Source organism: Podarcis raffonei, chromosome 12 (assembly GCF_027172205.1).
Source record: "Podarcis raffonei isolate rPodRaf1 chromosome 12, rPodRaf1.pri, whole genome shotgun sequence".
Taxonomy (NCBI): Eukaryota; Metazoa; Chordata; class Lepidosauria; order Squamata; family Lacertidae; genus Podarcis; species Podarcis raffonei.
The window spans coordinates 53383901-53409991 of NC_070613.1; the positions used below are offsets into that span (position 1 = coordinate 53383901).

Below are 26091 nucleotides of genomic sequence, written 5' to 3' on the forward strand. Positions count from 1 at the left end.
GGATCAAACATTGTTGGTGTTAGTATTAGGGGGTGAAGTTGATGAAGTCCTCAGGGGTTTTATATATATAAAAAACTTCTGAAGTTAAGCCATGCCAGCAGCAATGTGAAATGTTAATAGGCCAATTTAATGCATAACCTTGATGAAGAGGGCAATTTTTTTCTTGAATTGTGTCTCCATTTATTTATTTATTTTATAAGGGTCTCCCCTTTGATATATATATATATATATATATATATATATATATATATATATATATATATATATTATATAAAACATGCTGGCATCTGCTTTACTGTAGACAAGTTTATATGGGCAAGTTGAGAATTTGGTCAGCCAGAAAAGTATATACAAAAAAAGTTATAAATGGCAAGTAAATTTTGATTGGCTTAAAAAAAGCCCCAAATAGGCTGCCTGTTTCACTGTCTCTTTGATCTTTGTATTGCTGACAATGTTCCCCTCATAGATTACTCTTGAGAAACATTTTCAAACCTTTCTTTCATTTAAACGCTTTTGCAACTTAAGGTAAAACAAAGGAAATTCTATGAGTAGGCAACTAAAGTCCTTTTGTTTGGATTGATGGACACTGTGCAACAACCATCATAGCTAGAGCAAAGTCAGATGTTACACGAGAAAAACGTCGGGGATCATTGTTTACAAAGCAATAATTCCTAAATGTTAATTTGGGGCAAATTAAAAGCAGTGATCCTTTACATATTTACTTCACAAATATTGGGAAAGTCATTGCCTAGTTGTACAGCAGGGCTTTGTTTTAAATTACGTTGTAAAAGTCTCTGGATAATTAAATAAGATAAAATTCACCAGGTGTAAGTCTTAATCTCCTGGGCTGAGCCACATCACATGTATTGGACATGGGTGTGAGCATCTGACAGATACCCAGCTCTCCTCTTGAGCTTGACCTCTATATCAAATTTTAAGGGTAAGGAGAAGAAAAATGCAGGAATATTGGTTTGTTTTACTTTCCAAGTAGTTTTACTTAGAGTTGACCCACTGAAATTAATGGGCCTAAGTTAGTCATGTCCATTAATTTCAATGGGTCTTCTCTGCATATGATTAACATTGTATAAAACCAAATGTAAGAGAAATCACAATGGAAGTTAGACACAATTCTTTGTTTGAAGTTCAAATGCTGTATCACATTGATTCACTAGATCAGGCATCCCCAAACTCGGCCCTCCAGATGTTTTGGGACTACAACTCCCAGGACCAGCTAACAGGACCAGTGGTCAGGATGATGGGAGTTGTAGTCCCAAAACATCTGGAGGGCCGAGTTTGGGGATGCCTGCACTAGATAACCCTAAGCAAGACACTAAACAACTGTGACCTACCTTTGCAGGAGTGTTGTAAAGATTATTGACATCATGTACGTGAAACACTCATGAATACTAAGCAGCAGAATTACAATACTTTGATGCAACTGTGTTCACATACTGTAGTATTCATTTACATGAGTAATTCTGGCACATTTACAAGTTTGGGATTAATTTTGCTCTGATTTTTATGAGTTGGAGACTTCCTTTCCATTTAGCGCAATTTGCTGAGGCTCTACCTCACTATTTGGCTTGAGTACATACAGTATTTGGACGTAGAGCTCTTATGCTCTTTATTTTATTTGGAAGCAATAGTTTTTCGTAATGCTTATCAAGATTTCTTTGTTGCTTAAGTATATATTTACCTCTGCAGTAATTTGTGAATACAGTGGGAACACGCACACTCCTTTATGAAGCATCTGTGGAAGAAAGCAGTGCTCATGTTCATTTAGTAGTTTTAATGGGATTCTTGGTAATTTTATTGTTAGGTTTGTTTTTTTTACTTCAGAGGGAAAAAGCAAGATATAAATTTTAGTATAAGTAATTAAAGGTAAAGGGACCCCTGACCATTAGGTCCAGTCGTGGCTGACTCTGGGGCTGTGGCGCTCATCTCACTTTACTGGCCGAGGGAGCCGGCGTACAGCTTCCGGGTCATGTGGCCAGCATGACTAAGCCACTTCTGGCGAACCAGAGCAGCGCACGGAAACACCGTTTACCTTTCCGCCGGAGCAGTACCTATTTATCTACTTGCACTTAGATGTGCTTTCGAACTGCTAGGTTGGCAGGAGCAGGGACCGAGCAACAGGAGCTCACCCTGTCACGGGGATTCTAACCGCCGACCTTCCGATCGGCAAGTCCTAGGTTCTGTGGTTTAACCCACAGCGGACACCTGGATATTTACATTGCTGTTAAATTAATATTTAATATTTGCCAAACAGAGATAAATCTTTTAAACAAACAAATAAACAAACAAACATATTGTGTTAGCTGCTGGTTTACAGTCAAATACTCCCGTAGGGCCATTGAGCAAATCAGTTTTGATGGAGCCATCTTAATTGTCCCTCCTTACCTGTAGAACAGGGGTCAGCTACCTAAGGCCCATGGGTCGGAAGTGGCCCACAGAGGGCCCCCTAACTGAGCCGCCCCTGAGCCGCCCCCGAACTGAGCCGCCCCCTAATGTGCTGCAATAAACTGGCACAGTGTGGCGCGGGGACTTGCTTCCGCGGTACCAAAAATTGCGTCTGCGCATGCGCAGATGCTGAAAATCGCAGGCGCGCGCGATCCAGCCCACGCAGGGATCTCCGCGGGACAGATCCGGCCCAGACAAGATAAACCTTGCTGACCCCTGCTGTAGAAGTTTGAAGGAGCTTCGCCTTCAAGCTTAATCAGTTAATCCATCCATGACAAAGGAAATGCTCATGGCTGCCCCATTCATTGACAGCTCCTATCCGCTCAATTTTATTTTCTGTAAAAATGTGTACCCCGCTCTTTTGGTGTCTATGCACCACTGAGGGAAACTGGCAACAGTTAAAACCAACAAAAAAATAATATGCAATTCGTAACGACAAACAAGCAGTATAATAAAAACAGACAATTGTCTGTCCGTCCCCCAGCACTGAGAAGCCTACCAGCTTCTACCAAGGACAGTTAAGGTAGAAAGGTAGTAAAATGAAACAAACAAACAAACAAACTCTGTATCTCCACTAGAGGGTAGTATGGGTTTAAGAGATCAGCCAAAAGAATTAATATACTATTGGTACAGGTTTTAAGAGTTCAGCCAACACACACCAACTGGCAAAATAGCTAGCAGCTAACTGCCTGGTCTGATCTCGTTGGGTTCCAAGCTAAGGGAAGCAAAATAACCTGATATTTCAGGGGGTTGGACTAGATGACCCTTGCGGTCCCTTCCAACACTCCAATCCCATGATATCATTGTGCCACACCACTCACTCCCCCAGAAATGCACTCTCTCATTGGTCATGCCCAGTTTTAGCTCCAAGATGGAACTCAAAACCGGACCTAACAATGAATGGACCATGCACAGTTCCTGCACACACCACAGTACAATCCTAAAGAGAGTTGCCATTTGGGACTCTCTTGCCTCTGGTCATTATCTAGGGCTAAATAATGCTCATCACCACCACACAGCCAACAAACATATCAGGTGAGGACTGAGCACTTGCAGGAGAATAAAATAATTGCAACCCAGATTCAGGTGCTCTGAAAAGCTGCCGCCTGTTAATGGGCAGACAGAAATGAAAGCAGGACTTAAGGATGCAGAACTTTTTGCATTCATCTCTTCTATAGCTGCTGTCCAGCTGCTCCCTTGGGGGCAAGGAACTTTCCTTGAGGTGTCCACCAAGTTAGAAATAGGAATGAAAAAACTAACCCTACTTCCTGGTGAGAGAAACAGTCCTACTCCAAATCCAGGGCTGGATCTGCTGGCTGCTAGTGGGCAGATTGCAACAAAATGGGTGGGGAGGCTCAAGACGTTAACAGTCTCATTTCACTTCATAAAAATTGTTAACTAAATTGCTTTCTAAACATTGCACCTCAATAATCAATATGTTGCACACATGGAGTGCCATAGTCTATAACCTTCCTGTAAGATAAACAACAGTAGGTTTTGTGTTTCAGTTTTACCTCATAGCCATGTCTAGGAAGTGGAACCAGAACAAGAACATTTTCAATGATTAAAGTCCCACTTCCCTTGGTTCTCTTTCCGATTTCGTTCTCCCACTGATTTCCTGAGTATATGAATGGGATAAAACAGTCTGCCAGTTTTATAAAAAGAAAAGAGCTGGCGTTTTGCTTCAGCACACCTTAAATTTCCTTTTCAAAATCTTTGCATGCCAGTAGCCATTCTTGTGCTATAAACATCAGTGAACTGATGAAATGCCAAAAATATCTACGGTTTTGTATAAACCAATATGTGTATAAATAGACTTAGTGAAAATGTTATGATAAACAAGATTAATTCTTTCTGTGCAGAAGAAATTGAGATGATAACCTAATTTACAAATAAATGACATGCTGTGGAAATTACTCCAGAGGGGATACTGTTTACACAGGGATTACCATCAGAGGTGGTATTTAAAACAAGTGTTTACAATTTGTTAAAGGCTATTATGTTACATAATGTACTGAAGATCAATCTTAGGGATACCATACTATATTGTATACATCTAGACAATGCAGGTTCCCTTGTATGTTGATTGTACTAATAGATTAATCACAGTACCATATGGATTTTAAATTCTATCTCACTTACAAGAAGATGGCAAATAATAACTCAAAACTCTATCTGGCTTATGTTTTTGGAAAGCAAAGTTCATCAGGTTCTTCTAAAGAAAACTCAGAGTTAGCCAAATGTAATGTTAGCAGTGAGTGCTTGAGAATAGTAAAAGTATACCTAACAGAAGTTTGTAATTCTTGCAGGTAATAGCTCTAGCAGATGCAGCTGGAAAAAATGAAGCCAATATGTTCCAGGCGTTCACAAAGTTAAAAAGTGCCACCCAACTGGTAATTCTGCTGATTAGCCTGTGGCAGAAACTGAGTGCTGACCAAGTTTCTATTCTACAAGCTACATTTTTGCCATTAACACAGGATACTCAAGAGCTGGTAAGAATCTACTAGGTTTTGTAAAAATGTGGACAAGTATTAAATCTATAGTTATCATGCGTTTCCCAGCATGTTCTGTTAACAGTTTTATTTTTTTCTTTCAACTAACTTTTTTGCTTCTGTTTTGATTTAAGGTGGGGAGTGGCAGGGGAAAAGACATATTTTTCAAGTGTCTTACTGATCCATACTAAATAAATTTATACTATATTTTTAGCATACAAATTAGTCTTTCCAGCTGGAATTTTTCTTTGGGTTAAGTGTATCTGTATCAGGGTGGCCCTGTCATTACGTAAACTGCAATAGACTGCTTCATGCAATAGATCCGGGCTGCTGTTAAAGAGCAGAACATTCTCATTTACGTTAGCTTATTTGGAGAGGGTGCCATTTGGAATTTCATCCTGATGCATCCAAATGTTTTGAGTCAACTTTGACATATCAAACCATTTCCTAAAGATGTCTATTCTGTCCCATAAGTACCAAAGTCAATTCCTTCATCTGGAGACAGCACCTCTTTTTGGTAAAAAAACAGGGTCAGCTGTTAAACTCATTGGCAAGGATGAGCTTCCTGTCTTTTGGATGCAGTATTTGTTTCTTGCAGACCTCCCTGGAATTCTACATTCCGTATTTAAGATGGCCTTGACACTTCTTCTTATACTTTCCTTTTTAAAAAAGCTGCTTCCCTTACTCTTCTCACTGATCTAATCAGGTTTCAGGAAGGGAATATAGGTAATTAATTATTATTGGTAGGGTTTGTCCCTAACCTGGAAAATAAAATGGTCTTCTCTAAGCTCCAGAAGAATAGCAAATAAGGCAACAGAAGAGCCTCCCTGTGAATGGGGGCAGCTGGAAGAGGGTCTCTGAAGAAAACCAGTGTGCACAGGCAGGTTGATGTGGAAGTAGTTTGGATTGACATCAGCCCACAAAGTATTCACAAAGTACTGGTAATTCAGGTTGTCATCCTTTTCATCCAAGGAGTGACAGTGTATCCTTACCTGAACATACTCTGATTTAGTTCTTAAACAAGGTGCTGGGGTGTGAGCAGCATTCTAGGATGAGCCAGGAGCCAGGAGTTGGGATTGTAGAGCAGTCAGGATTGAACAGCAATTGAGATCAGAGGGCAAATCAAAAGGCAGGACTTGAGAACAAGCTAGAAGTCAGGGTGAAAGAGCCGGACCCAGAAACACACAATATTCAAGAGCTCAGGCAGGCCTTGTTGCTCAAGCAAATTTCCACTGAGATTGGAAGTCATGTTATATTTCTTGCTGTCTAGGAACAGTCAATGGCCAGCCTGGGTGGGTTAGTGAAGGTTATTCACTGAGAAGCCGTAGTGACATTCCTTGGTCACATGGCATAGTGATCAGCAGTGCCTGATGAGGTACAAATAATCAGATATCTGGGGGAGTTAGACTTCAACATATACAGTAGATTAGTGCTCTTCACTTATTACAAATGTCTCAAACATGGGAGTTATTCTAGATACTGGATATTAATGTCCAAATGTCTCAAACATGGGAGTTATTCTAGATACTGGATATTAATGTCCAGCGAGCATGTTTCATTTTCAGGCTGGAATCAGCATGGATAGGATGCCTGAAGACAACAAGACCAATAACAGGTTTTTCAGGACCCTGGAGAGAGCCCAGGGAGCAGACCACTTGTTTGAGAGTGCTTCTTCTCAACAGAACCCTTTTATCCCTTGGCCTGACTACATTTCTCAGTCTCCACCTTCATGATGAGGAGTGTGGAGTCCTGTAGAGAGAATCCTTTGGCCTGGAGCCTAAGCATGATTATAATCCCTCAATGAGTTCACATAGACATACTGCCTGTGCTGGCACACTGATTCTGCGGTCTGTGAAGCAAATATCTATGTCGCTTATCTGGGCAAATGCCTATCTAGAGCATCTTACAGTCAAAAACTGCTAAAGATAACAAGAACAGTAATACAAAAATTTTAAACTTTAAACTACCAAATACATATATTTTTTAACTTAGCTGGTAAAAAAATAATTCGGACCATCAGCCAGCTAACAAGTATCACGCCTGCAAGTCCAGCTGAAAAAGGTAGGTCTTTAGGCCTTCTAAAAAGCCTGCAATGTTGACATTTGATGCAAATCCAATGGAATTCCATAGCTGTGGGTTTGTTTCAGAGAAGGCACTCTCCTTCTCTATGTTTCACATGCACCCATAAAAATACGATGCATGAAAAAGCTCATCAGAAATTATGCTAATGTGCACACTGTATAACCTATGTGCACAGTGTCACAGGTTTTCCTGTGGTTCATTTGGTAGTAAAAAGTTCAGTTCTTTTGTCCACTGTTGCTCTAGAAGCCAGGTGAATTGGATCTGAAAAAGGCTGGGATTTCTCAGATATATGGAGTGGAATGGTTCTGAATGGTTAAACTTGTGGGTTTTTAAAATAAATCATACAATCTGCTTGGCCTTCTCTTAATGTAATGCTTTGAGACGTTTTCTAGTAACAACATGAGGAAATCTGTTTGATGCCTTAAGACAAGAGGTGCAATTTTAGTACTTGCCCTTCTGTGGCCCCTTTACACATATATCCCACAATATGCAATGTCACATTCCAGGACATCATATATAAGCGGTGTTGTGATGTGCTAAACTGAAAACTTGAAATTGGAGCAAAACCCCCAAAAATAATAAAATAACTCCCTCACTCGGATGCTGCAATAATTCCATACAGAAGTCATTATAGTACCAGAGAAATCTGAATGTAATTTAAAGAGAAGGGCGTTTCTGGTGTGTAAGGGGATGCTTTTGACATTCCATCAAACATTTTCAGAAAGGCTTCTAGCTTGTGTTCAGATTTACCCCATGCAGTTGAGTGGCACTGTGGTCAGAGAGGGGATTCCAGTGATTTGTATTTTACTCTTTATTCAGTTTTACGTTATGAGATTGGCTGTATGTTGTAGTAGAATTTTATTTGGTGTAGAATGGCTTTTTATAACATTCTGTATGCTTTAAACTCTAGAGGAGTATTATCTTCTGCCTAATACAAATAGCATCCTATCAGATGGGTATCTGCTTAAATCAGAAACATGGCTTTTCTGGACATTTATTTGACATATGATTGATTCAGAGTTTAATTTGTATGGTTAAGCATCCTTTATTTGTATGTTTTCATATGCAACAACACAGTTTTGCATTCCTTCGGTAAAGGATTTTAGCATATTGGGGTTGCTGTGAAGCTGTCATGCGTTCTGTTGTTTATCCAAGCAGGTTAGTGATAGAGAAATCTTTCTTAACACCAAAATAATTAATTTGTGTCTACAGTCACAGTTGACCTTTGATGGTGTTAATTAGATAGGGAAGCTTAGTTTTGAAGCTTAAAGCTGACACAAAGCAGCAAGAGTCTCTAGTCCTATCTGCCCTGCCATCACAGTAGACCTTTAGGAGACAGTAGCCATTTCTTAAGCATAGACAAAGCAATCTTCTCTTTAATACCGTTGACAAAATTTGCCCGATCACTGATCCAGAGACCTTCGGACAACTTAGATTTTGCTTACAATTTTGTTTGCCTATTTTTAGTTTAATGTTTTTGTCTCTTAAAACCATATTCTTATCTTCAAACTAAATAATACAAATTATTGTCTTGGCATTTATATTTTTACCTTCTGTTGCCCTACAATCAATTTCACTGGGTTGATATAATGTGAAGGGCACTTTTTGAATTCAGCTTCCCTGTCATATACATTATGTGCTGTTTTGCACAGAACAACATGCAGAAGAAAATGAAGCTTTCCCCCCCCCAACCCAGTAAATGACAATATTTGTAATTTTTATTTTCTATCAGACAGAAATGGAATTAACCACAGTTGGCACTTGTGAACTCTGTCTTTTTTTGTGTTATTTCCACTAAGACTGGATGTGGAAGCCAAAAGATTTATCAGTTTTTTCATGGTTTACAGGCTTTAAATGGAGAGGTGCCTAGAGAGCAATTTCACTTACATGGAACACTTCTCATTCACCATCTTTCAGAGTTAGCTCACTTGGGCCTAGTGCAAATGTAACATTTCCTGATGGTTTAACCATGGCTGAGAAATTAGTCTAAAATATTTTAGTAATATAATTGTGTAGCCATTTGGGTATGCAGTATTATAATACAATTGGTGTTCTACAGTGTGACCTTGCACATGGTTACTCGAAAGTAACATCCATTGATGCTTACTTCCAGGTAAGCAGGTAATTTTTGTTTTAACAAGGTTTATCTTGTGAGTATGAACTCACCGCATTTCCATTCAACTTCATACAGCTAATTAAGTAGGCTTCTGCTTATGAAAACTCATGCCAAAGTAAATTAGTAAATTCATGCCAAAATAAGCCAGTTAGCTTCATCTGGGAGATTCCGCTCTTGGCATGACATTTTAGCACAGAACAAGAAGAATGGGATCTGCAAACTAGAAATATAATACCAGAAGAGGAAAGGACCATGCTGTGTGGGTTTTGTGCATCCTATTTTTAATTTTTGTTCCCGCATAAAAGCACTCGTATCTTCAGTACAAAGTAACTGATCTAAGAATTTGGACTGTAGTTGCTGAAATGGTTAGACCTTTGCCTCTCCCTAGTAAAACTTACTAAATTCTTAAACTCAGTACTTACAAAATGTATGTGACAGCCTCCACCCTGAGTCCTGTGCTGCTGGAATCCAGTGACAAGAGAGTGTAGCCCCCTGTATGTATGCCTGTCCTTTCCCTACATAATAACTTGCTGCCACCAGATAATGGGGTATTTTTTCTACAAAGTTGCCCTCTTTCAATCAGCCTAAAATTACCCTGAGTAGACCATAACAGGTTTATGAAATCAAGTCTAAAGTTTGTTGTTGTCGTGTCCGACTCTTCGTGACCCTATGGACCGGAGCACGTCAGGCACTCCTGTCTTCCACTGCCTCCCGCAGTTTGGTCAAACTCATGCTGGTAGCTTCGAGAACACTGTCCAACCATCTTGTCCTCTGTCATCCCCTTCTCCTTGTGCCTTCAGTCTTTCCCAGCATCAGGGTCTTTTTCAGGGAGTCTTCTCTTCTCATGAGGTGGCCAAAGTATTGGAGCCTCAGTTTCAGGATCTGCCTCCATAGCCAAAGATGTGGTGATGGCTGCTCTGGCACAAGCAGAACCAACCTACTCAATTATATATGGGGTGATTAAAGCATTCAGCTAATTTTTATCTTAAAGACAGTCCTCTGACCCAGAGCTCCAAATGGGACCCAACCAGGGAAGCTGTTACATACTGCCTTTTTAAAACATGTCCCAAAACTGTATTTACCTTCTATGCTATTATATTGTTGACCAATATGATTTACAATCCAAACTACTGAGTTCTTTCTCTCTCTCTATAATTTCAAGGCACACAGTTTATCAAACAAAATTACTTTCATACTTTTGGTGTGTGTGTGTGTGCTAATGTTTGTCTGCACTGATGACAACAATGTTAGCTCGTGTATTAATCATTTTTTTCATGATATGGGCACATTATTTTACAGTGGCTTCTACCCCCTGCACACACCAGCATACAATATATTATAGAAATATAATTTTGTAACATCGTAAAGCTGTTAATATTGTGGCATCAGGTTAAGAGCACATATCTGGGGGAGATGTTCAGACTGTGGGATCAGTTTCAGTTGCTGGGCCCTGATGATGTGGATAAGACAGTTACCGGGCTCAGGCTTACCAGATGCCCTCTTCACCCTTGCCCATACTGGCTGATTAAATTTAGCAGGATTGATTAAGGGAGTGGTTAATGCCTTGTTACAGGAGGGAGAAATGTCCATTGCATTCATGGAGGCTGTGGTACACTCACTTTTGAAAATGTTGATGATTATAATATTTCATAGGGATGCGGGTGGCGCTGTGGGTTAAACCACAGAGCCTAGGACTTGCCAATCAGAAGGTCGGCGGTTCGAATCCCCATGACGTGGTGAGCTCCCGTTGCTCGGTCCCTGCTCCTGCCAACCTAGCAATTCGAAAGCACGTCAAAGTGCAAGTAGAGAAATAGGTACCGCTCCGGCGGGAAGGTAAACGGTGTTTCCGTGCGCTGCTCTGGTTCACCAGAAGCAGCTTAGTCATGCTGGCCACATGACCTGGAAGCTGTACGCCGGCTCCCTCGGCCAATAAAGCAAGATGAGCGCTGCAACCCCAGAATCGGTCATGACTGGACCTAATGGTCAGGGGTCCCTTTATCCTTTATAATATTTCGTAAAGAATGAAACGGGACATACAGGCTGGGAACTAACCCCATGTGCTAGGAAGCATGGGTTTGTTTGTTTTTGCCAGTTTTGTCTTCTGATAGCGTCCTCTACAGTCTGTCTATTGGCCAATAGGAGCTGATATTCAGGGGCATCATGGATTGCAGTGCAAGGCGGGACAAAAAAGCCCCTGTGTGTCCATTGCTTCTCAGCCTAAGTCCTTATCAAGCAGCCTTCATGTTTCTCACAAAGAATGTTTAGAGGGAAACCTGTGCTAGCATGTAGGAGCTAAACAGGGGTCAGCAAACTTTTTCAGCAGGGGGCCAGTCCACTGTCACTCAGACCTTGTGGGGGGCCGGACTATATGGGGGGGGGAATGAATGAATTCCTATGCCCCACAAATAACCCAGAGATGCACTTGAAATAAAAGCACACATTCTACTCTTGTAAAAACACCAGGCAGGCCCCACAAATAACCCAGAGATGCATTTTAAATAAAAGGACACATTCTACTCATGTAAAAACACGCTGATACCCGGACCGTCCGCGGGCCGGAATTAGAAGGCGATTGGGCTGGATCCGGCCCCCAGGCCTTACTTTGTCTACCCATGAACTAAACCAACAATTAGGCTTGTGACACTAAAATACTTAATTCATTATGGCATGAATTGCGGGGGGGGGGGGATTGTGTATATATGCACCTGTGGGGGTTTTTATTACTATTAAATGGTCATGAAATGTAGGAAGGACAGCTTGTGAAAGTTACGTTAAGCCTTAAATGTTTGCAAAATAAGCATAGTAATCATTCATAATAGCAGTCATTGGTGATAATACATCCATTGCAGATTTGTTGTGTTAATCCTGAATAGCTGTAGTGGCACAGGAAACTGTTGTCTCTCTTCAAACCCAAACAGTCAAAATCTTGTTGATTCTAATTCAGCAATTTCATGCTGGAGTCTCTCTGTGAAGGAATTTCAAATATGTGTGAAATGTGTATGGAACTCAGTTCATGTCCAGGGAACCAACTAGCAGTTTCCAGTGGCTCGTGGTATAAGAAGTATATGTGTTTGGTCTCAGTCACACATGCTAATTTCTTAAAAATAAGAAAGATAGAACACAACCATTTCAAAACTGCATTTTGTTGTCGTTTAAGGAGCTATTTTGTGTGGAAAGAAAACCAGTATGAAGAACTGAAAAGTTAATGTACCAGGAAAACTGGAAAACCAAACCTATTTAATCTATTATTGTTAAATACTCTCACTTTTAACATTAACTATTCTGTATATTTAGTTCATTTCTTTATATTTAGAATCCTTAGTTTTTTCTTGCTGCTTGTTTTCATTTTACAAATATGTTTAGTAAATCGTTTAAGCCCATTTCAGTATCATAATTTAAACCTTTTCCTTTAATTTTTTTTGTTTAATCTTCTTAGTGCATTCTTTACCAGAGTAAAGTGCATGTTTTCTCTTTAATTTAGAAATATTTTTCTCTTTCAGGGCTGGGAAGAAATTGTGGATGCGTCTGTCTCTCACTTGTTGAAAACGTGTTTGTCCAAGAGTTCGAAAGACCACGCACTGACACTTACCAATCAGTTGTGTATCCCCAAGGACACTAATAAACTGAAGAAACACATAACCTTGCTCTACGATAGATTGGCCAAAGGGGGTCGGATGTCTCTAAATACAGACTTTGACTCTCAGCAAACGATGATTCCAGCAGGTAAGCAATTTGATATACATTTGTGTGCATCCTAGTTCAGAAATAAAGGAATGTAACTTTGGTTAGGTTTGCTGTTGAAGTTTCCTATTAAAATTGTCATAGTCAAGAGAAATGACTTTCCTCTCCCCCTCAGAAATTCCAGTGTAACCACTGAATAAATATGCTAGTGCAATTTTGATGCCAAATATTTTTAGAATGGTATGTATTTCTTTGCTGTAGCATTAAATATGATCCATTATGTTTTCCTTCTAACCAATAAAAAGTGGATTAGAGAATAAAACCATTTTCGGCTAACGTTTGTCTAAACTCGATCACGGGCTGCCATATTTCAGGAACATAAATAGACTAATACAGAAGTTAATGTACCCCAGATGATCATTTTGTGCTGCCTTCAAGCTAACCGCTAAGTTCAGTTGAAAGGTGGACAAAGACATGCATTTCTTCTTTTAGGAGTTCCATGTTTGCACCCAACTGGGGTTTTGGAGCCTGTTATAATGATCTCCCTGAATTGCTTCAAACTGTTTTCTTCCTGAAACTGTTTTCTGCCTTAAAAAGCAAATGCAAGGAATCTATCCACATTACTTTTTCTTTAATGTCTTCCCAAACCTTCATTGTTTTACTTATCTGATACAATATGTGGGCACATCTATTAGGGGCTGGCGGAAAAGAGTGATTCACGGCTTGATATGTAAACTTTAGTGGAACTGCGCTAAGGTTAGATTCCGAAAATAGGCTAGGGAAGTTTTCCCCTGTTGATTCTTCTGAACTTCTCACCAGGTTTTGATATTGTGGTCTACAGCAATGTATTCCGCTGTCTTGAGCAATGGATGGAGGGATAAGGGTTAGCCCCCCAACTTCCTTTCAAAGCGAACTCAGAAAGTAGCCTTAGGAGATCAACATATGTTCACTGCTGATTGATAGTGTGGCTGATACTTTTCAGTATCTTTATGAAACCGTGGAGAGAAACCATCAAGGGCACTGTGTGATCAATATACTGATGATGCCCAGCTCTCTTTATCCAGCTAGCAGCCAGGAGTGAACCTGAGTTAGATAGCTATAGTTTAAGTGTGATTCAGCAGGCTCATACTGAATCTCTGCATGGGGAAAGTAAAATAAATGGGGAATCCCAATGTTCTTGGAGATATGAGCTTGCTCATTATTAATGGCGCAACTGAGGTCTTGATTCAGCTGATGCCGTAACCATTCCCCAATTCCTTTTCTCCTTTATATTCGCTCTTTTAAGCACAACAGAAAAAGCAATACAGTACAATAGCTGTCATTAATAGGAGACACACTTACAACTCAGTGTCTGGGAGGGGCAAACACTCTGAATAGCAGATAACTAACCCTTCACTTGATCTATTTCCCAGTGGCCAACATGAGCATACATTTCTACAGTGGTGCCTCGCAAGACGAAATTAATTCGTTCCGCGAGTTTTGTCGTCTTGCGATTTTTTTCGTCTTGCGAAGCACGGTGTCAGGAAAGTTTTGGAAAAGCTTCAAAAATCACCAAAGTCTTTAAAAACCTCAAAAAAGGCTACCACACCGCGTTCTATGAGTTGCTCCTCGAAGTCAAGTCACAACTGTATTAACGGTGTTAAGAAAAAGGAAACAAACTTGCAAGACGTTTCTGTCTTGCGAAGCAAGCCCATAGGGAAAATCGTCTTGCGAAGCAGCTCAAAAAATAAAAAACCCTTTCGTCTAGCGAGTTTTTTGTCTTGCGAGGCATTCGTCTTGCGAGGTACCACTGTATTTGGTCATCAGTTAGCCCTGGTGAAAACAAAAGCCGCTTTCCAAATGGCACTACTTGCACTGGAAACCTAATCAACCATCCTCTTAAGGATAGGATCCTCATCTCCATTTTTCTGCACTGAGCACTCAAGTTCAAGAAATGACCAGGACATGGAACCTTGTTTTGATTGGCTCAAGCCCTCACCTTTAATTCCTCAACGTAAAGGGACCCCTGACCATTAGGTCCAGTCGTGGCCGACTCTGGGGTTGCGGCGCTCATCTCGCTTTATTGGCCAAGGGAGCTGGCGTACTGCTTCCGGGTCATGTGGCCAACATGACTAAGCCGCTTCTGGCGAACTAGAGCAGCGCACGGAAACGCCGTTTACCTTCCCGCCGGAGCGGTACCTATTTATCTACTTGCACTTTGACATGCTTTTGAACTGCTAGGATGACAGGAGCTGGGACCAAGCAACGGGAGCTCACCCCATCGCAGGGATTCAAACCGCCAACCTTCTGATCGGCAAGTCCTAGGCTCTGTGGTTTAACCCACAGTGCCACCCGCGTCCCTTTATTTCCTAAGGCTGCCTTAATTATCCTGTGATGGAAAACATGAACTGTTGTACCTGGAATTATTTAATATATCCAAAACAGCATGAACATTCTTTCTCCTTCAGCCTTGGACTGAGCCTAGCTTACCTTTACTCTTAGGAGACCTCTTCTCTCAGCATAAGTCTTTTAAGCTTGTATTTCCAAAAGACCACTTTATTTATTCTTCCTGGATCTGCTCCTTACTTTCCAAGCTTTGTTCAGTCTGTTCGACATTTGTAGCGTCTTCACAAGATTGCTCCAACCCCAGCTAGCTCTCTCCCTTGTTTCTGTTGCATTTTTGTTAGTCTCTTCAGATTAGTAAGGAACTAGTGGTATACACCAATTGCAAGATTCAGTTGATTTGGTGCTTTAGAAACTGCCTGATTCAATCAGAAGTGCTTCTGAGATTTCATTTCCTTCCTGCCCTGAAACCATCATTAACTTTTTTGCTTTATTTTTTGAAATAATTAAATGAAATTCGCAAGCATGCTAGTCCTTTATCCTCTGAGGAGGATAAATGCTGCCAAATTTCATAAGAAAGTTGCAGTCTGCATGTTTTGGGGTGGTTAAAAAGGGATCAATTATTATGGTCAGTTTATATGAAAAGAGCATATACGCATTATAGAGATGCCCTTAGGTAAGACGGATACCAAATTTCAGAAGGATTGGTGTTATTTTTTTGTTCTAAGTGCTTTTAAAGTTGATTTTGGAGGAAAGAACTAAAAGAAATTATGTTGTTCCTAATGAATCCCTTCACTGCTTAGGGTGATGTTGGACTGGCCTGTCCCAAAGCCCTGCTTTTAAGGAAGAAGATCAGTTGTAGATGGGAAGAGCACCTTTGCAGTCATTTCCCCCAAACCTTTGAAGGATCTTTACAAGAAAGTGCCTCAGTGCACACACACACTTCTAGGGAGAAAATGCCTTTAGTTTAAAATTGTTTGTGCAACCACTCGTTCCTTTAGTATTGCTGTTTGTGTGTTTAAATTTTAATTGATCTTATGGTTGGGTTGTTTCCTATTTAGGATTCTGAAAGTCACCTTGACTAAAGGATGAAGTGAGAGTAATATTAAATGCAAACGTTTATAGGTAGCAAGAATAAGACCGCAAATCATGTTTGTTTTGGTATGTGTGGAAAATTACACACACACACACACACTTCCCATTCACAATCCAAACCATTACATATATATAAATTTTATTTAATAGGCTTTTAATCTTTTAGTCAGTTTTAGACAGCATTGCAAATATAAATAAACTCTGACATTGACTAAGTTGCTATGTAGTTACTTATTTCTCACATAATGCTTTAGGGCCATGACCTTATGAGTCACTCATCACAGTGGCAGAACCTAATTAATGTTACTATGTTTTTACTTTATTGCCCATTTCATGCACTATGTTTTCCTAGTATGTGGCTATTATGCCCTGCAAGAGGGCAGCTAAATCCAAAATAAACTGACCTGGACATAGCTGACAGAGGTCAGTTTGGGGTTTTTTTTTGGTGGGGGAAAAGCATGATAGACTTAATTAGACTTAAGATAAGCTCAAGAGGGTTTCGTCTTGTTTCTTCAATAGAAGCAACATCACTCTCCTCATACCAGATAGTAAAATACTTTTAAAACTGAAGGGAGTTTCAAAAGTAGTTTGTGATTCGGCATTGGAAGGGGGAGGTCTGCTGGACAAAGGGGGGGGGAGTATCAAAAAATTTACTGGCTTAACACAAGCCCCTTAAATGAATCTTATGAGCTATTTGGATCCCATCCAATGTCATTTAGTACTTGTGGTGTCTTTTCCAGTTCAAGTGGGCGTGGGTAATGTAGAGATCAATGTTAAGGTTCTATATATGTAAATAAGCATGAACTTACTGGAAGAAAAGTGTTATTAAATGGCAGTGTGCCTTCTGGGTAAATGGACAGTACGTGAAATAAAGTTTCCATTATACTCCTTGCTCAGTTCCATTCAGTTTTCTTAGTCATGCTGGGAGCGGCTTTCAAAAATTACTTTTGCAATGTAGTTTATGACACTTTGAAGGCCAGTTTAGTATAATTAGTAGGAGAGGAGTGAAAGATGTTCAGAAGCCATTCTATGAATGTAATGATAAAGATCTACAAGTCACATCAAAATGTGTTTTATACTGTGTTGCCTTTGGCATCATCTTAAACAGCTGGCTTAGGACGGAAGTAAAGGGGTTTGAGGAACTCCGCCAATCATTAGTATGGGTCAAGACTGTATAGGCTTTGCTGAAACGTGGTTTAGACCACCCTGATGACTCCTTGTGGGTGGGCAAAACTTTTTTAAGGTTAAGTTCAGTGAATGAATTCTGTAAGTATTTTTAGTAGTATATTTTGGTTGCTTCTTTTTATATTTTGTAAGCTGCATGCAGTATATGGCAGCTTTTAGATGTGTTTTGATAGCTGCTTTTTGCAAACACAATTAGGGAGGCTTTCCAAGTTTTGACACTGAGTCGCATGGGTCACGTGACTCACACAGGAGCATGGCCTGGAAGATGCGCACCCTGGGTTTGCTCTGGAGGGTACGGTGGCACCATTCACATAATAAAAACTACCACAGAGATATTGACATTTTCAAAAGTTGAGGGCTCATGGCTTGGCAGTACTTGGCTAATTGGGAACCAGTGTCATAAATCATGCCTTGAAATTCTTCTCCTAAGAATATATGCAGTGTGCTCCAGTGGGTGTTATTTATAGATTTTCTCACTATAGCCATATTATCTAAAATAAATAAATAGAGGTATTGACCCATCAAATTTTAAATCCTAGAAGAAGCATATTTGAACACATGTTCAAAGACTACCATATAAAACCAATCCATTGATCATTAGTATATGGAAGTTTATGAATGAGGCTTTCACTGAAACAGTTATTAGATTAGAATCCTGCTGAACTGAGTAATTCATTTACAAACATACATTGAATCCTTCAGACAGTGAAATCCTATTTAAAAATTTATTGACCTGGATTTTTCTGTCATCCAAAACATAATTCTGCATTCAGCTTCCTGTCACTCTATGACTGAACTTTCCTCATATTTTCTTGTAATTAATGCAACTAATCTTATATTTATTTGCTTTGTAAGCCTTCTAATGTGTTGCAGTTTTTTACACCGCTTCTGGTATCTCACTGTGTAAGGAAAACAAGGGCTGGTGTTAAGAATTCACACTACAGAATTCTGAACAATCCTATTTTTTTTTACCTTGTGAAGTAGGTATAATGTGAGAATTAGGTGTGAGTGCTTGTCTCTGAATTTATAGCAGAGGGGAAATTTGAACCCCAGCACTCCCAGGTTCATGTTTAGCATTTTGTCCACTAGGTTTAAAAAGCTGTTCACAAGCTAAGTAAAGAAATATATTAATTATATATGTACAATATGTACGTATTGAAAATATGTACCTCAGAGCCACTGTTGTAAATACATTGTGCATTTCTAAACATAGTATTTTCTATTAAATATAGTATTTTCTATTGGCAAACAAACATTAACATTTCACTGAACATATAAAATATATTCTAGTTTGAACAGCCAGAGCAGCTTTTGTAGCTGGAGTCAGTCAGGGCTCTACTCTTCTAGGCCAGGTGGAAAAAAGCCAGCTAGAGTTTCAGGATCAGGCCTTGCACCTGCAGCAGGAGCCAATATCTACAGATCAAAATCTGGAATAAATCTTGCAAAATCAACCAGAGCAGCCTCTGTAGCTGGAGACCATTGAGGACCTGACGTCCCAGGCCAGGTAGAAATAGACTAGGTTAAATGTTCTCTAAGTAGCTATGGCTGCTTTTTTTTACCTCCTGGGCAGGAAGAAATAAGCCAGACAATGTGTGAATTGAATTTAACACTAGTAGAATGACCAGGTCAAATATTTACATTATCCAAAGTGCTTAAGAAAATTATTGCAATCTGAATCCATCTCTCAATCTCTCCTGTCATAACACCCTTTTTTAACAGATACAATTAATTAATCTTAGAATTCATAGATCAGAAGAGAAACTTTAATTTTTAAGATGGAAGGGGTTTTATTTATTCATTTCAGAACTTCCTTCATCTAGTGTTCAGTGCTGTGTTGAAAACTTTAGCATAATTTTTCTGAGGGCACCACCAAAAACATCTCTCACACATGGAAGTTCTGCAAGAGTTCGGCAAATTAAACCTTACTTTCGTAGTATTTGCTTTGAGGGTTTATAAAATGCTTTATTTGTAATGGACATGTTTTAAAACTTAAGACACTGAAAGATGATGCAATTTCTCTCCAACATGCACTCCTGCAGCAACTGTTGCCAAATACTTGAAATTTAATGTTATGATTACGGGTATTGAACTTGGCATATATCTTTCAACACACGACGAAGCCTTCTAGTGCCCCCGGGTAATGATTGGAAAACGTTGGGGTAGAAACATTAGAATATATTTTGCAAAACTCTTGGGGGGTGTCTTGTTGCCTGTTAAAGTAATTGCGAGACTTATTCCAGATTTTGTTCTGTAGATATTCATGTAGCATTAATAAGGTCATGGTGGTTTTTAGTGCCATCAGCATGTGAGCACCAAGCACTTCATTATATTAGACCATATGGTTCTTGCCTCCAAAGAGCTTAAGGGGTAATTTTATGTATGAGTAATGAAGGGTGAGGGGAATGATAAGGGAGGTTGTGGGTGAAGAAGAGAGCCCTGTGCAAAATTAACCTTGGGTCAGAAGCTGAATATAAACGGTGGCAAGGGATGCTTGATCGGAAAGGCCTGGTGGAGCTCATTACTATTGCCACATGCCTGTGGGCAAGTGCACAACACAAGGTGGGAGAGAAATGAGCTAGAAGGAATGGTATACTGATTTAGTTTTATTTATTTTCATAGTAAAGCTTCTAATAAAGTAACAATTCAGTTACCAGAAAGAAACAGATACATAGCAATAACTCCCCCAAAACAGCATCAAACAAGAGAACCTGATCTAACATGTACTAATTTAAAGAGCAGTAAAATCAACGGCTTGTTGAAATAGAAATCTTCATGCTAGCAGAATACAAAAAAGAGGTGATGATCTAACCTGCCACAGAGGTGGCCGTCTCATGCATTGCTGATAAAACACACCAACCGGCTACACTTTCCCAAGTAGGCTGTCCCAGTACGATCAGAGTTTTTCTACTAATACAATATAATATATTCAAGGTTATTATTGGTTTTGCCATTATAATGGGACCGCCTCTCCCCGTATGCCCCACGGAGAGCCTCAAGGTCCATAAATAACAACACCCTAGTGGTCCCAGGCCCTAAGGAAGTTAGATTAGCTTCAACCAGAGCCAGGGCCTTTTCAACACTGGCTCCGGCCTGGTGGAACGCTCTGCCTCATGAGACCAGGGCCCTGCAGGATCTGATTTCTTTCCGCAGGGCCTGTAAGACGGAGTTGTTCCGCCTGGCCTTTGGCTTGGAGCCAGTTTGATTCCCTCCCTCCCTCTTTCTTTTTTCTTTTCTTTCTCCTCCTGCAATGAGGCTACATTTTAATATTTTAATGTTCCATTATTTTAATGTTGTATTTTATTTTTGTTTTTAAGTTGTAATCATTCATCTTGTTTTTATTATTGCTTGTAAGCCGCTCTGAGCCCGGCCTTGGCTGGGGAGGGTGGGGGATAAATAAATTATTATTATTATTATTATTATTATTATTATTATTATTATTATTATTATTATGGTACTGCACCTGTGTAAGAGTTTGAGGGTAGAATTATGCAACCGTTTCCTTTACATTACAGGTTCTGAAAACTGGTATTGCAAGCCACAAAATCTTAATCGAGGCTTCTCAAATGTGCAATAGTCAGGGAATCACATACTTGTTAGGCCCTTCTCCAGATGTGAATTTCATGACGACTGGGTTTGAAAAACAAATGTGGCAGAAAACCAAGTCCAACTTGAAAAGGGGGATGACAAATGGACCGAAGGGGTTCGATTTTGAGAGGCCTAAGGCCAGCTGGGACCCCAAACTCTTAGTTTGCATTTTTTTAAAAATTAAATTGGACACTTCTGAAGAAGGTTAGAGCATAAAATGCGAAGGCAGCTCTGATGCTTCTGCGCATCACATGGCAGGCAGCACCTTTGCTAAGGACACTTAATCAAAGCAACCAGAGGTAGGAAGGACCCCTCTCATAGCCGGAACAGTAGGAGAAGCTCTTTAGAAAAGGATATTGGGGCATGTCTGATAAAGTGTGATGCCTTTACAGAGCACAACGTATGTTGTGTTGGCTTATTTTGGAATGTAACTCCCTTAAAACAAATGAGTTTTCCTTCATGCTGAAAAAAGGTGGTAATTGTGCAGACCCTTTTGCTCTGATTTTCCACGTTTCTCACACAGCCACTACTAGTCTGCGTGTCATCACCGAGCTGTTGTTTATTGACATGCAGAAACCATAAAGCAAAAATATAAAATGCAAAATGGCTCAGCAAATACAACCATAAAATAAACACCTTACAGCTGCAGCAAGTTAAAATTCCTCCAGACTGTACTTTGCCTAATTCTCTCTTAGAGCCATCCAAGTTGGTGTCTATTGCTGCCTTCCGTAGAAGTGTATTCCATAGTTTAACTATGCACTGTGGGGCATACGGTAGAGGGTGGTCCACTAGGGCTACTGGAGGAGCCTAGGCCTCCCAAGGAAAATGCCAAGCACTCTTTTTTTAAACCCCCCTCAATGCTACACACTCCCCCTCCCCGCCAACTCCCACCTTTTATAGTAAATCTGTTTGAACTCAGAGAAGCTCTGCAAACCGTTCTGGCAATCAGCTGTCTCCTCCAATCCGCCAATCCTACTCCAGAAGTCTTCCTATGGCAAAGTTTTGACTCCTCTGTGTTTCTAAGCAGAAAAACGATGTGACTTAATGGACTACTTGAAACCCAACCCCATGTGGAATGCTTGTACTCCACATCTTGTTATGAGGCCTGTCTGGCGCAGCCATTGCAGCAGATATCATACATCAGTTCTGAGGATGCACAGAGCTCAAGCCCTACCCAGCCAGGCTTTTGGAGCATCCTTGTTCCCCAAGCAGCCTTACTGTTTGCTTTTAAAAATTTTGCTGCCTTGTTACGTACATGAGCAGCACTGCGCACAAAGTGAGTCTTTCAAATGTAATTTAAAAATAACAAAGTTCTTTACTTACATAATTTGTCCAGCGGATGGAGATATAGGAAGGACTTGAATTATTATTTTTAAATGTGTTTGACCATCGTGCAGCTGTTTAGCGGCAAAGTCTTATGCTAAGACGTGTGCTAAGTTTAATAGTAGGCTAGTTTCTACACACACTCTTCATACACAGCTCTCTGTCCTCCATCCAGGCAAGCCTAAGGCATTATCACACCCTCCAACATGCCACTGATAAAAATTGGGACACTCGTTTTTTGGTCCCAAGCTGTTGTAGGATGTAGCTGTCTTTTGGTACAGTGCAGTGGTGCGAGTTAGCTGACTTGCGCAAGAGTGCAAGACCAAACAATGGGGCATTCTGGGATCCAATCAGAAGCCAGGATGGCTTCTGTAATTCTGGGAGGTCCCTCTCAAATCAGGATGGTTGAGGGGTTTGCCTCATCAGCGTTTAAATACATATTCCAGTCAGGCAAAAACATGGAAGTAGAGTGCAAAGCTGGGGTGGGAAATGGCTTGCGGAGAGGGAATGTGGAGGGGAGAGGATTTGTTCTGGGAAGACTCTCACAGGCCAAATGGAGAGACTTGAGTGTCTGCATTTGCCCCCTGGAAAGTTAGTTGAGGTTATGTAAATGTTTTGGTGATTAACAACAAGAACCGCAAAAGTTCTGTGCTGGCACAATTCTACATTTCCCCAACCATGCAGTGAATCCTCTTAGACATATTTTGGAGCTGCACATTGCTATGTTGTCCATGACCAAGTGGCTTTAGAGTGTTTAGGGATTGTGCCCTAGGTCCTATAGCTTCATTTGTCTCATAGAATTTATGGTAATATCAACTTATATTAGTCTTCTTTGGCGATCACTCGTAGCCGAGTAAGATTGTCTTCTATGAACACGGTTTTAACAGTGAGTCCGTAAGTGACTTTGGAGGCAAATACTGGATCCACATATCCTTCAACAGTTTCTGGGCAGGAATTGATCATGGTGAGGTTTGCCAAAGATGCCTTCCTCTTAGCACGTTTCTCCCTTTTGCCCTGAATTCACACATCTTCAAAGCCCATGACACTTTTGGTAAAGGCTGTTCTCCACTTGGAACGCTTGCAGGCCAGTGTTCCCCAGTTGTCGGTGTTTATACTACATTCCTTTAGATTTGTCTTGAGAGAGTCTTTAAACCTCTTTTGTTGACCACCAGCATTACACTTTCCATTTTTAAGTTCGGAATAGAGTGGTTGCTTTGGAAGATGATCACCAGGCATCCAAATAGCATGACCAGTCCAACGAAGTTGATGTTGAAGAATCATTGCCTTGACACTGGTTATCAATGCTTCTTCCAGTACAGTGGCATTAGTTTGCCTGTCTTCGCAAGTGATGTGTAAAAATTTTCAGAGACACTGTTGATGCAATCTTTCAAGGAGTTGGAGATGGCGTTTATAAGTGGTCCGTGTTTCATAAGCAAACAGTAAAGTTGGTAGTACGATAGCTTTGTAAACAAGCATTTTGGTTTCCTTGCAAATGTCCTGGTCCTCAAACATTCTACACTTCAATTGGGAGAAAGCTGCACTTTCAGAGCTCAGGCAGTGCTGGATTTCGGCATCAGATAACTGCCCAGATAGAAGTGATTGACACTTTCCAATATTACACCATTAAGTTGAATTTGTGGCGCTGCAGAGGGGTTTTTCTGTGGTTGTTGGTGCAGCACTTTCTTTTTTTGGATATTGAGCAATAGGCCAAGCACAGGTATTCTGTATACTATTACAGCAGAGCTAAGACCTGAACCCAGGGCCAAGTCTAACATCATTACACTAGCCTGCACCAATGCAAATGTTAATTTTGAAGATGTAACTTTCAATCTACATGCACTAGTTAATACAATTCGAGTTGCTAGATGTAGTCTGTTACATCCCTTGCATATTTATATTCCCCTGAGTAAAATGCCAAAAGGGGTAGTAAGATGAATAAGCATGCTACATGGTAGAAAGACATCTATTTGCTTATTGAGAAAACACTCCATTGCTTAGTTGATGTTGCATCTATCAAGCACTAGACAATGAAGGAAACGAAGCATTAAAGATAACAGCAATCACTTAGAAAAATAATAATAGTAATTTAAAGAGGAAAAGTCATGCATAATGAATTTTTTAGAATCCCACTGGAGACTTGGGACTCACTGGTTGGTTTGGACTGCGAAATGGAGCTGGCAGCCCTACCATTCCAACTCCCTTCCTAAAGTACAATTGAGATCAACGCATTAATGCCTTGGTCTATGGAATCGTACTGCTGGCTCCTTGCACTGAAATCATTAAATTTTAATATGTACAGCTAAAATATAAGTAGTCAAAAATGATTAATCGTGTTGATGTCAGCTGTTGGTGAAAATAATGGGCAAATAGTATTTTTCACTGATGACCATATTTGTCACTGTACTTTATTTTCTGTACAGTTTGTTTTCTTAGGCATATGTGGTCAGATGTAATCCCACTGCACCTGGTGCACAAACCAATTCCCTAAAACCACAGGAAAAAGTGTATTTATAAGGAAGAAACTTCATAAATCTGTTATGTTTTCCAAAATGACTGGTTATAGTAACAAAGTATGTAATATGCACAGTGATTTAAAAGTTATAAACAAATGTGATATCTTTTTGCTGTGTAAACTAAACTAAATTTCTATTGAAATAACAAGACTTCATATTTTTTAAAAATGATTTTAATATGTCATAGCTCCAAAGCAGAGAGCAGTAAGCTCTAAAACAGCAAATAGAAAAGATAAAATATATAACATTTTAAAACAAGAGGACACTTCTTAACAATTCCTAACTGAAGTGTGGCTACCCTTGATCTAATTTCCAACCTTGGTTACCTAAAAGCATTTGGTGCCTTAGATTACGGTTAGTGAGCTGAGTTAAGAATTTCAATGTGGAACTTTACCAATGTTTAGAGCATTGTATTTTGATTGGGCATCCAGATTCAAATCATCTTTTAGCCATGAACCTCACTGGCTGATCTTGAGCAGAACTGTCCCGAGGGAGATGTACTACCCCTCCCCTAACACCCCATATACCCTGAAGGGTGGTATACAAATAACAACTACTTACTTACTTACTTTTACATACATACATACATACATACATACATACATACATATATACCTACATACATACCCTGCTTGTCCCCCAGCAGGACTCATTTTTGTAAGTTATTTTCACTAATATATGTATTTTTGCACACAGTTTTCCTCTAATAATACATGCAGATGTGCATTTTCTTTATTGGAGAAATGCATTGCAAAATTTCAAAAGTGCACCTTTTGAAGGGTAGCTGCTTTTTTGGTTCACGTGCTGCCTTGGAAAGTGTGAATCCAGACAAATCTCTTTCCCATCCATACCGGACCATGCTTAGATCTGCAAACGTGCTGGCAATTTTAAATAATGTGTGTTGCTTGGCCTCAGTAATAGTTAGAAACACAGGAAGCTATCTTATGCTGTGTCAGACCACTGGTCCACCAAGCTCAGTATTGTTATCTCTGACTGCATACCCTCCAACATTTCTCCAATGAAAATACGGTCGTCCTATACCATTATTATTATTATTATTATTATTATTATTATTATTATTATTATTATCCCACCGTTCTGACTGGGTTGCCCCAGCCACTTTGGGCAAGGCATATCTGTGGAGTGAGAACACTACGGAATAATACATTATATGTCACACACTTTTTTGATTTTATAGACTCAGTATTAAGACTAAAAGCATACTGATAGGTGACCG

General features: G+C 39.9%; 1 protein-coding gene across 3 annotated transcripts in view; it reads left to right on the forward strand.

Moving 5' to 3' along the window:
* Positions 1-26091, forward strand: part of BBS9 (Bardet-Biedl syndrome 9) — a 227777-nt gene that overhangs the window by 89421 nt on the left and 112265 nt on the right. For all 3 annotated transcript variants that reach the window (XM_053409545.1, XM_053409544.1, XM_053409546.1), the window contains exons 19-20: positions 4770-4952; positions 12651-12873. In XM_053409545.1, the coding sequence (XP_053265520.1) occupies positions 4770-4952; positions 12651-12873 (406 nt within the window). The remainder of the gene's footprint in view (positions 1-4769; positions 4953-12650; positions 12874-26091) is intronic.